General features: G+C 37.9%; 1 protein-coding gene across 1 annotated transcript in view; it reads right to left on the bottom strand.

Moving 5' to 3' along the window:
* Positions 1–8,556: 8,556 nt before the first annotated feature.
* The window catches only part of GluRIIE (Glutamate receptor IIE), a 50,100-nt gene continuing 45,929 nt past the window's right edge, over positions 8,557–12,727 (bottom strand). The window contains exons 14-15 of the mRNA XM_017615903.1: positions 8,877–9,026; positions 8,557–8,817 (exon numbers count right to left, since the gene is read on the bottom strand). Coding sequence (XP_017471392.1) covers positions 8,656–8,817; positions 8,877–9,026 — 312 coding nt within the window. The 3' untranslated portion in view covers positions 8,557–8,655. The remainder of the gene's footprint in view (positions 8,818–8,876; positions 9,027–12,727) is intronic.

The raw sequence follows: 12,727 nt of genomic DNA, 5'->3' as shown, positions 1-12,727 counted from the left end.
CCAAAAACGCTGTTTTTAGGGGTTTCAACCCCTTTTTTCTCGAAAACGTGACGTGATGGGAAGTTTTGGACCCCAGATTCGTGTTCAGCACGAAAAATCCGTTCGGAAACACCAGGTCCCGTCTTATTCGCAAAACCCTTGTAGACCAGTGTTATCTCTTCCTGATTTGGCTTTTAATGTGCAATTGCAAAAATTGCAATAACCCTCGTAACCGCAGCCTTTGAACGCGGGATCCTTGTCCAAGAATACAAAAAAATACGCATACGCTTAGTTTGCATCGTATTTAAGTCATTTGTGTTCAAAGGGTAAATATCTTTTGAAGAAGCTGCTGCAAAAAATAAAGCTTGTAAAGATTTATTAAGAAAAAAATTCAAAATCAGTTCCACTTACAAGATTTAGTAACAGAGAAGATTACAGGGGAGTTAAAAAACGTAATTTTTCCAAAACGTCCAAATGACGTTAAAAACGTCAACCTAGCAACGCTGCACAGGTCCGTCTTCTGCCTAAAAACGAAATGTCCTCCGTTACGACAGAAATGTTATCCTTTTTTGCAATTTGTATTTTTCGCATAATACTTCAAAAGTTAATTTTTTGTGCGTAATTTTTGGCAATGTTTTCTTTGTCTAACAAGCTTTTGTGGGTTCGAACCACTGAACCGAACTGCACTGATTTTTGGAGTGGTTTGTAGCTCTGAATTTGATTTTATTAAGTATGTTAGTTTTAAATGCGAAATTAGGGACCACAAAAAATACTAACAATCATTTTTATGAAATCGAACTATATTATGTCATAGTATATTATATTATATTTTTAGCAAATATGAACTTTGGTGCGGGGAAATGGCTGGCAAAATTAATATATTTCCGTTGAGCAAGTCGGGTGTTTGTGGTCACCAAGCATTGTGTCACAGCGAAGAACCTAACACTATTGAGGATGTCAAGGTGTCACGTATGTATGCGACAAGTGATTTTGTATTTTCATGCCTATATCCTGGCTTTATGGTATATCAATGGAATGTGCATAACAAACAAATCGAAAATAAATTGGATTGCTCTAAACTCTTGCCTTGCTCCGAGTCGTTGAAGAGCATAGCTATCGAAGAGCATCTAAGCTTGATTAAATGTCAGATTTCTGCATTGGCTTCACATGGCACGGAACTGTATATAGGAACAACTTGGGGCTGCTTAATCATTACCGAACTACATAGTCTGCGTCCCATAACTGTTTTTCGTCCATACGAAAATGAGGTAATTGTCTACCTAAATTAGTGCTGTAAGTAATTGTATATACAGTGTACTCATGATCATAGATGTACTTTTAAATTAAAGTATTTACGTGTTAGCATTTTGTATTTTAAAATATTTTTTCCATTCTTCATTATTCGTCATATCATAAAGTTTTCCTTTACAACACTGTCATTAATTTGTTTGACACTTGCAAATTGGCGCAGGACGCCGCCAGTTGCAAATTCACTCATTATTTTTCTTTTAAGTATTTTGAATAAGTATTCGAAATAATTTTTATGTAAGATATTTGTATTATGTATTTAAATATTATTTTACAAGTATTTTTAACATCTCTGCTCACTATAAGGAGAACTAATTATAATCAAGCGAGTTCATTTGAAAAATGTTCTTGTTTAAAATTGCTGGAATGTAATTGGCGGCTGCTGTGGTGCAGTGGTTAGTAGTGCACTCTACCATTCCACAGGGCCCGGATTCAAGTCGTTATGGTGACTCTTGCTTACGAAGTAATACCGAAGTACTGCACATTAAAACTGGTATATCTTGAGAAAGAAAAATCGAATCGCAACAAATGGAAACGAATTTTAAAGAGAAAGAGTAGTAGGTACTAAATGATGCCATTCTTTTTCTTCTTCTTCTTATTTGGCGCTGTAACCGCCTAAGCGATTTGGCCAGTCGTTTCTTCTCTGTGCCACCTGGTCTTTCCATCGCAGTCGGGGCCTCCCTGTTCCTCTGCTACCACCAGCGGGTTCTGAGCTGAATACTTTCCGAGCTGGAGCATCGGTGTCCATTTGAACGACATTGCCAAGCCAGCGGAGGCGCAGTATTTTAATTCGCTGCACTATGTCCATATCGTTGTAACGCTCATCGTTCCACCGTCTGCCGTACTCGCCGTCGCTAACGCGTAAAGGCCCGTAAATCTTCCGCAAAATCTTTCTCTCGGATACTCCAAGAGCCGCCTCAACGGATGTTGTTATTGCCCATGCTTCTGCGCCATATACCAGGACTTTATTCCTGAATTGCCTACTCAATCCAAAGTTGCAAGAGTGATTCGGCGTTGGATTTCCATGCTGACATTATTATCGGTGTTAATGCCGGTTTCCAAGTAAACGAAATTCTCTACTTTCTCGAAATTATAACTGCCAACAGTGACGTGGGTGCCAAGGCAAGAATGTGCTGACTGTTTGTTTGATGACAGGAGACACTTCGTCTTGTCCTCGTTTACCACCAGACCCATTCGCTTTGCTTCCTTGTCCAATTTGGAAAAGGCAGAACAGACTTCGCGGTTTTTGTTACCGATGATGTCGATGTCATCGGCATAAGCCAGCATTGCACGCTCTTATAGTAAATTGTTCCTGAGCTGTTCAGTTCTGCAGCTCTTATTATTTTCTTCAACATCAGATTAAAGAAGTCACATGAAAGGGAGTCGCCCTGTCTGAAACCCCGTTTTGTGGCGAACGCCTGGGAGAGGTCTTTCCCAATTCTGATGGAGCTGGTGGTATTGCTCAACGCCATTTTACACAGCCGTATGAGTTTTGAGGGGATGCCAAATTCAGACATAGCGGCGTATAGGCAACTCGCCAAATAGGTGGTGAGTGGCGATCCTGTTCTCGCGTAAGTAACTAGGACTTACTATTGATTTTTGTAAATTTTTTTGTGTAAGGTGTTGCGGATTTTTTCCATACAAAAATATTTTCGAACATACTTTGTTTGGAAGAACATACGTGAACAAAAAATTGTCAAAAATCAACACTTACCTAGCTACTTCAAACTTGCAATTTATTATACTAAAATTTAACAAGCTGCGTACGCAAATAAAACAAAATAAAAAAATGTGAACATTATGAAATTTTGCTGAAATTTTGTTAACATTGCAGAAAAAGTAAAAATAATCCGCTTAGAATCGGCCGAATACGGCTGTGTGTGACGCTTACAAAATGTTGAGCCTCTTAATGGTTATTTTCCGTCCCTGCATATCGGCAGATGACTAAACTTCCTAAAGATGGCGAAGATATGTACCAGGGATGTTGCGAATATTTGCATTCGCATTCGTTATGCGAAGGATTCGCATCATTTTACGCATTCGCATTCGACATTCGCATTCGCATCAAAAGATACGAATGTTTTGAGAATGCGAATGTGTACATGGGCAGAGAGTCCACTCTAATATTGTTGAAATGGCTCTACTCGGCGGCATACACGGTGCGTCTGACTCCCGAGTCATTTGTGTACGTGTTGACTCGCCTTCGACTACACACACAAATTTATTTTGACAAACACATCCAAACCAACTCACCTAGAAAATAATTTTAGATTCCTCCAGCGAAAGCGAAGGCGCAGATGTAGAATCTGGAGGCATTAAAAAATGTGAATTTAAAGCTCAATTGAAGGCCTATCTTAAAGAAAAACGATCTCATCTCGGTAAAACTCCTCTCGATTGCTGGAAGGCTAAACTGAAATACGACAAATTGACATATCTGGCCCGCAAATATTTGAGCGCTCCACCCGCCAGCGTTCCAAGTGAGCAATTATTCAGTGCAGCCGGCCTTATATAAGAGCTTCTAAGAAATCGCCTAATGGGGGAAAAGGCAGCAAAATTACTTTTTTGAAATATATAATATGCCCCTTTTGAACTTTGACTACTACATTAAAACACTGTTATAATAAGTTACAAATTTTTTAAGTAATAAATTCGATGACTAAGTAGCTTTTTTAATGTACATTCGCATTCGGAAAAAATATGACATTCTTTACATCCCTAATATGTATATAAATATCATCGTTCAAAGTACAAAACCTCCTATCAACAAAATGCAAAATCGCGTATGTGAGGTTGAATAAGGCCCTTATTATGAGTTGCATTCGATTTTCGATCTTCGCTGGTTATCGAAGATCGAAAGTGAAATTTCGTTGAGTATCGAATTTTTTGCCGAACAGAATTTTGCCTTCGTTGGTGTAGCGAAGTGTTAGAAAATTGTAAAAAATTTATGATTTTTCATTTGTTTTCTTACTTTTGGCGGCTAGACACTAATTTTAAACAATGTTTGTTAATTTTATGCAGATCTAACGTCGTGAATACTAACCACAAGCTGGAAAGGCTGGTTTTACTTATGAAAGAAAATCCCGATATTCTGTTGGCACGATCGCTGAGAACAAAATAATGGAGCTGTTTATAGTTTTAATATATTTTAAATAGATTTGGATCACAAAATTTCTTAAATACATTGTATGTGAAAATATATTCGAAAGACTGCACTTAAACTCTATTAAACGTTTTCTGCTCCTGGCCAGTTTTCTAAGCTCTCATCCTCTGACGAATCGTTCAACCAGAACTCCGTTGTACTAATTAAAATTTTTTTTAACACGTTTTTATAAACTTGCTTTTATTTTATATTTATTTTTTTTATTTTATTTTTTATATTTAATTTAATTTCACTTTGCATAAATTTAAATACATATGTATATATGTATAAGCGCACTATTATGTTTACTCGATTTGTAAACAAAGCTTCTCAGCGGGGCAAAAATATACTATTGTGAACAACCTCAACGAGCGAAATTCACAATAGCGCTATTCTTTATCGAATGAGCGCCATAATACCAAATGGAAATTCGTTCGATCAGCACTTTCGACCACAGTCGAAGATCCAATGCAACTCATAATAGGGGCCTAAATTATTTTCTAGAGAGTAAAAACACTCATATTTCAAAATGATTCTCGTTTTTACAAAGCAATCGCATTTCCGGCTAGTATATTTCAAGACGAATGGATAAGGATTGAGCCAAGAGCTTGTGTAAGCAAATCCAATTTTCGGCAATTTTCAGCAAGTGTCAGTTTCGCGGTTTTGCAGAATTACGATACGCGTTTTTGTACTTTAAACGACGATATGTATGTATGTAATATTACTTAACTGAAATTGATCAACGAAACATCTAAATATCGATGTATGTATGTAATATTACTCTACTTGTAGCGGAAAACAATTCTTTTAATACAAAGTCATCGTTGCAGCGAGTACATTGTATGTGTTTAAATATTAAACCTATTTCATAATTTTTTTTCTTAATTTGCAGATAAAATATATTGTTGCCGTANTTTTTAAATTTTTTTTGGTAAATTTACACGATGGATATGTATTTTTCTCGTTTACACATTTTCGTGGGTCAAAATCCTTTTTGTTAATTCTACGGTGGAATCAGCCAGTACGAAAACGCCCTATCTCAAAAAACTTTTCAAGAACGCCCTATTTCAGAATTCGTTTCAAAAACGCCCTATGTCAGCACATTTTCAATATATTTTGAAGTAAGATAGGGCGGTTTTGAACCGAATTCTGAGATAGGGTGTTTTTCAATAAAATTCTGAAATAGGGCGTTCTTGAAAAGTTTTTTGAGATAGAGCGTTTTCGAACTTGCTGTCGAGATAGGTCGATCTTCCACTCAGCCATCGATATATGTACGTACACACTTAAATCTACTTATTTATGTATGTATGTATATTTGTTAAGCTTTGTATTCGTATCACGTGCCGTTAAGAAATAAAGACATCAACGCCGTGCGGGTGGAAATGAAAAAAAAAAAATGAAATGTTAAGAGTCTGAGTTATTTCGCTATTAACAGTAAAGCAATTACATTTTTTAAATGAATATATGTACATATTTTAGAGTATATACCTTCCCAGCAAAAAATGGTTTAAGCAGTTGTAAGAAATAAGCAATACGCCAGCGGTGCTGCTTGGAACGTTTTTTTTACATGATCTATAAGCCTTATAATAAGGTTGCTATACTCCATGTGATGCCCTATTTTATATGACCTATAAGACTTAGGCATAAGGGTGTTTCTCAGATAGAGAGAGAGCAAACCTCATGAACTGCCGACATCAACACAGCGACATTTCGCTGTTGGTATTCGGTGTTGATTCAAACTCAACATTTGAAAGCACATTTACATTTATGGCTGCAGCTGAGTGTGCAAAGACGCTTGATACAATTGGTTGCTACCAAGGCTGTCCGGGTTCGATCCCCATCAGACGGAACATGAAATTTAGTATTTTTTTTATTCTTAATTATAAAACAGCTTTCGTGAAGTGTAACGTGAAGCAAACGTGTTTATTTTATATGATCTATGAGCCTTATTATAAGGATAATATACTCCATGTAAGGCCTTATTTTAAGGGCTTATGTAAGCCTTATTTTATATGGCCTATAAGACTTATAGTCGGCATTCACGGTGCGTCTGACTCGCGAGTCATTGGTGTACGTATTGCCTCGCCTTCGACTACACACAGTTGGATCATTCAGAGTCATGTCGGTGTAACTAACACATAATTATTTGCACAAACATATCAAAACCGGCTCGCGAGTCAGACGCACCGTGTATGCCGCCCATTAGGCATACAGCTGATGCCACATACAACTTTTGCTTCGCTTTACGTGACAGATTCGCTTTGACAGATAAGATGAATTGTATTAAAATGTACAGAGCGTGCCACATAGATCGTTGAAGCTGCAGCACGAAGAAACATACAACCTAATTACATTGCTGATATTTCTAAAGCAAAATATATAAAATCCACAGCAATTCCGGCGAGTAAAAAAGCAGTACAAAATTGTTTTCTTGACGTTTATTGTGGCATACATTTTGCATCTGACGCTTTACTGGCAAAGTTATAAATGTCACGTTATCTGGTATCAGCTTAACAGGCTAACCTAATATTCGCGGCTTGCGTTTTGGTACGCACGCCGTCGAATTTGTTTTTTTGCGTCACCCGAAATTGGCTGGCGTGCGTTTGCATTTGATTTCATTGAGCGAAACGTCAAATCAAAATGTCACGCAGAACAAAAATTGGAAATTGAGTTAGCTTCATACGCACGCCGTTCAATTTCGGTTGGTCCCATACAAGTTGTATGTGCATGAGAAATTTTTGACAGTAAATTGGCGGCGTGCGTGAATATTAGGTTAGCCTGTAAGTGTGTGTCTTAGAGAAAGAGAGAGAACCTTATGACCTGATGACATTAACTCGGCAAAATCAGGTGTGAAATAAGCAATGTTTCATACAACTGACTTTCCTTACAGATTTCAGGCATTAAATTATAAACCTTATGATCATATAAGCTTTATAAAAGGCGCAAATTTTTGGGAGGGTTGTTTATACCTACACATAAAGCGCTTTGACCCAGTTCGCTGTAATTCAAAGCGGGTACATAAACCAAATTTCAATACGCTCAGAAACTAAAAAGTGTATTGACTCGAATTTGTTTTCAAATCGGTTTTGTATTTCTCACATCTGTTAGGAAACAGGTACAAACACACCACTCATTTGACGCGAAGTGAAAATAGGCTAGTTTTCTTTATACAGCCCATTTTAAATTTCAATTTTCATTGCAATAAATTTAATTGATTGTTCACTTTCATTTCGGTCACGCGCGAATTAATTATTAAAGAAACATCGAAAGAAAACAATTTTTTTTTTTTTACACAGGTATAAACGTTTGAAAGAAACATGTGTTGAGTCAAATCGTTTTTTTTTTTGTAAATGCGGTTCTTACATTGGTATAAACAAGGTAATAGAATCATTTCATGGTGAAATTATACCAGATGTAATAATAAAACAGCTTCTCGCTTTAGTTTCTTAGTTTTCTTGACACACGGCCATCTTATAGACATTTTTTCAAGAAAATTTTCAAATCAGATAGTGTCAAATCTATCTTCTCGCTCTTGCTACTACACAAGTGGGGTTACTCTGTAATACGATGCGAAAACAAATGATTCGCATTCGCGCAAATACTTCGTAAGTACACTCTAAAAATCTGTTTAAAAGTGCGACTTTAAATTGAGTATATTTTTGTTTCTTTTTAAAATTATTTGGTAAATTTACACGATGGATATGTATTTTTCTCATTTACACATTTTCGTGTGTCAAAATCCTTTTTGTTAGCGGCTTTACACAATTCTACGGTGGAAATCAGACAGCAGATGTGTATTTTGTAACTTATACACACTTTCGTAGTAAATTTACGCACACCACAGCAGCTATATTACGCTCTAAAAAGTCCGAACTTTAAACAAACTATTCGTTGAATAATCGAGCATGTAATTTTGCGAATAATAAGGTAGGAAATCAGTAACCTACCTTTTAGGTGGGAAATCTACACAATTTTTTTTTTAGAGTGTATGTAATACATAGGGGTGATTGCCTACCTCATCGCATCTCTCTGTCGTATCGCAGGGGCAGTAGCCCCCTGATATAATTTCAGCATGGAATCATTTTACAGTGCTAACAAATTTTCCAGGGGGTAACAATAAATAGCTGCAATGAATTTCTTATATTTCAAGACGAAGTTATTACAAATTGTCTCTTAACTTTACTGACGTTTATAGTAAGCAAGCAAAAATAAATAAAAATACATTACTATTATTTTTCCATTGATTTGATTTTTGTTTCAATTGATGTATTTGAAAGCGAAAGGTTGCGACTCCTTGAATATATTGAGGCGGTGCTTCTTAGAATACGCGTGTGACTATTAAAATCAAGGGCAAATTTTAATTCTTCCCTAAAGGCCTCCTTTACTGGCACCTTAAGGAATGATAAAAAAGTTAAAGTTGTGTGCTTTATTAATATCGCATTTTACTTACGCCATAGTGATTCGCCTTTGCCATAATGTAGCAAATCCAACTAACGATTCCATAAATAAACGCTAGTGCACTTCCCACAACCAGAACGATGTATATCCCCATTAGGTTTTCCATTTTTAACTCGGTATCTTCGCCTCCTTGTTTACCGGACTGAAATTAAAGTGAAATAAGGATACTTATATTCATGTCAAAAATTATAGGGACACGACATTTTGACCAGTTTTGACCATGATACAAAAAAGAAGGTAGTTTCAATAAACAACTTTTGACGGATAATAAAATTTTTTGAAGTTTCATAATTTGTGAGTATTATCAACGGCCTTGCCACTTTCATAATATTAAAACAATAAATCGGAGTATTTTCTTTCCCATATTTATACCAATGTAATAACATTTCAAATCAAAAACCATTATCAGTACTTGGTACTGTTAAAGGAGACTTCATCGTAATGGTTCTCTTCATTTTGTAATAAAAACCACGCGCGCATTTTTCTGTTTTTTTTTTTTTTTTAATGCCATCTTGCGATTTAAAAATCAAATTCTAAAGAATGTTCTTCCCAAATGAAACCTTTTTATATTTAGGTTCAAATTTGCTTTTAAATTTCTCATCAGATTTTGCAAAAAATTAGGCTTTTAGCATCATTAAATTTCACAAATTAATTTATGCAAAACACCTGAAGAAGGCTTGAACAGACCGCCCTCCGATAAACAGCTAACAGATCGTCGTTTAAAGTACAAAACCGTGTATCAACAAAATGCACAACTGCGTATGTGAGGTTGCATAAATTATTTAGAAGAGAGTAAAACACTCACATTTCAAAATGGTTCTCTTTTTTACAAAGAAATCGCATTTCAGGACGAATGGATAAGGTTTGAGCCAAGAGCTTGTGTGAGCAAATCCAATTTTTGGAGAAAAATGTCAGTTACGCGGTTTTGCGGTTACACATTCTCATGCGTCCTGAAACCTAGTCGTCAACCCCATATGCGAAATCATTTAGCCGGCATAATTTTCTAGTTCATCATATTCCACATCTTTGAATGTACTGATGAAATCTCTGCTTAAAAAAATATATTTCTTCCAGAAATCAGGTAGCATGAATTTGATGAAATGCCATAATTTTATTAAAAGTCAAATGGTTAGCAACAACAACGAATGTCATTAAATGAAACTACCTTCTTTTTTGTATCATGGTTTTGACTATTTTTCTTTTGTTTGTTTAAAGTTAATTTTTTTTTTTATAAAAATGCAGCTCATTATCTAACAACAACCATGTAAGCCTAAATTTCAAACTTTGTAGAAAAATTAGAAAAGTTCAGCGAAATTTTACAACAAAAAACTTTTATTAAGAATTTTTAGAAACTTTCAAAGTACGCAGTTTTATAGCACATTAAATTCTAGGTCAATAAAGTACAAGTTTGAAGTGACTAAGAATTCGCGTTAATTTTTGATTGTTGTAGCAGCTACTCAACCCTGCCTAGATCGGCTTGTCCCTCAATCGTTTTCGTCAATCTCAACTAAGGGCAGACCCAGGAAGCGTGAAATTCCCACTGGGGTTTTGGGGGTATGCAAAGAGATGTCTCGAGTCATGGGCATGCCGGGCACTGGTTGGGCATATCTGCAGCTAACCTAATCAGGTAAGAATTTAGCCAACGGCGTGAATTCCCAGCTGTAGTCTGACCTTCGTCCAGGTGGTGAAAAGGCTTGGTGAAGCTTTTTTAGGGAAACGGTTAGACTCCTTACAGTGAAGGAGCGAGAAAGTTTGAGGAAAGTTAACTTTCCAACAAAAGTCATCAACCCCATTTCTGGACGCCATTATCTAGCAGTCGTCAGCAGCATACGGCTGTACCTAGTAGCCTGGAGTGGCTGAGGGTGGGCCTGTTCGAGGCACGTAATAAAGGCGGCAATACTGCTAAACTGATGAAAATTTGCAACACTGTTGCAACTGCCCAACAGACAATACCGTTGCCAGAAATTAACACCGAACGTGATACTCTAATAATTCGCGCAATACTGCGGTTTTGATTGCAACTTGAACAAGCCCGGTATCAAACGCTTTTTGACAGATTCAACACTACCAGGATTGTTCTCTCACAGGAGTGGTTGCAGTTCAGGCCACGAGTTATCTGGGTGTTTGTGACGTTAAGTGCTGTTGTTGTGTTGCGCACTTTACGGAACCCTGGCGTGCACTTTACGAATACTTAGCTGGGGTCAGGTGGTTCGTCTAGTGCGAGAGTAGCAAGGTCTCCCTGCCGCGAAAGGAGTGTTATCGGACGACAGGACTCTCCTTTGTTGGCCGGTTCCCCCGGTTTGAGTATTGAAACCACTCTCCCCATTTTCAGATGTCGGGAAAGACGAGAATGGGCGTGGACAGATTGAGAACCTCGGTGACGTAATCTACTTTCGCAGGACCCAACACTTTCAGCATCATCATGCACTTCCATCGGGTGCTTTGGGTTTGGAGGCTTTAGCCTTCCTGATGGCTACCTGAACTTCACCGATGGTGAAAGCAAGAAGCGCACTGGGTGCTGGCAGTTTGTGCAGACTTCTGGTCACTCGACGTTTGGCGTTGTCCACCGGAGGATGCAGCGCTGCGGGTGCGACGAGCCGTATTCACCAAAATAGATTTCGCCACTGCCGTCGCGCTTCGTCGGGTTTGACGGTGACCTCACGGTGGACCAAAGCTTACGCCAGAGATGAAGTTGAAAGGCTTCAAATGCTCCGCTCACTTCTTCAACGCTGGTGAAAGCAATAGGCGCACTGTGTGTTAGCAGTTTGTGCAGCGTTCGAAGCTTGGCTTTGTGCACCGGAGGATGCAGAGCTGCGAGTCCGACGAAGCACGGTCACCGAAAGACATTTTCACTCTGTCGTCGCGCTTCGTTGGGTTGGACGGTAACCTCTCGGTTGCCCAAAAGCTTACTCACACCAGTGGTGAAGTTGAAAGTCAGCTTATGTACGTGCACAAATTGCTTAATTTCCGTGATTAGCTTTCTAATAGGGGAATTTCCGGGATCAGCTTGACGACTCTCATCGGCTAGGACAGTCGCTTCAACTAGAGAATTCGGACGAGTCTCCACGAAGCCGTTACAATAAGCTAAGAGTATTCCCCTACGATAATTCGGCAGGTTTGAATGTCAAAGATCGTGGTGCGCGTGGTAGGCTGATATCCTGCGGGCAGCTGGTAAAGGTGGTATATAAACGTTAAATATTTCGAGCCCGACATCACCTGACCGGTGATCGATGCCTGCTTCGATGAGACGATACTGCACGGTGTGGTGCGTGATGAACGCTAAGCCACCACCGTTATTTCGCTCACGAGCTCGACGGGGCACATTGTATCCGGCGCAATTCAACAGTGTTGAGTTGCTGCGCAGCTTGGTCCCTTGAACCGAAGCTATCAATATTACTTGTCGACCCATGAGTACGGCTATCTTTTACAGTTAAATTAAACGTTTTCTTCAAACACTATAAATGCTTTATAAACCGTATAAACTTATAGTTGTGAAAACTTTATAAATTAACTGTCAACATTTTTTTGAAAATTCGTTTACACATTTCTGATAAATTTCTCCAGCGATTTCACTGAATAAACTTGATAAACTGGAGCCAATGCAACTCTGTCGCAACTCTACGTGGGTTTTCTCGCGCTGACGACACACAATCAGTTTTGCCTTTCAATTTCCTCACACACATTGCTTGTCAAAAATCATCAAAATTGAAAGCCATTAGGTAGGCTGCATTCAATTTGAGAAGCAATTTCATTATCAACATGTAGCCTTCAAGAAAACAATGTAACTAACTAGCTTCTGAAGAACATTTTCCATTTTAATTCCATTGTAGATTAACATTTTAA

The sequence above is a fragment of the Rhagoletis zephyria genome, unplaced genomic scaffold (assembly GCF_001687245.7).
Source record: "Rhagoletis zephyria isolate East Lansing unplaced genomic scaffold, Rhagoletis_zephyria_1.1 Rzeph_scaffold_01097, whole genome shotgun sequence".
NCBI lineage: Eukaryota > Metazoa > Arthropoda > Insecta > Diptera > Tephritidae > Rhagoletis > Rhagoletis zephyria.
This window is presented reverse-complemented; position numbering and strand designations above follow the sequence as displayed.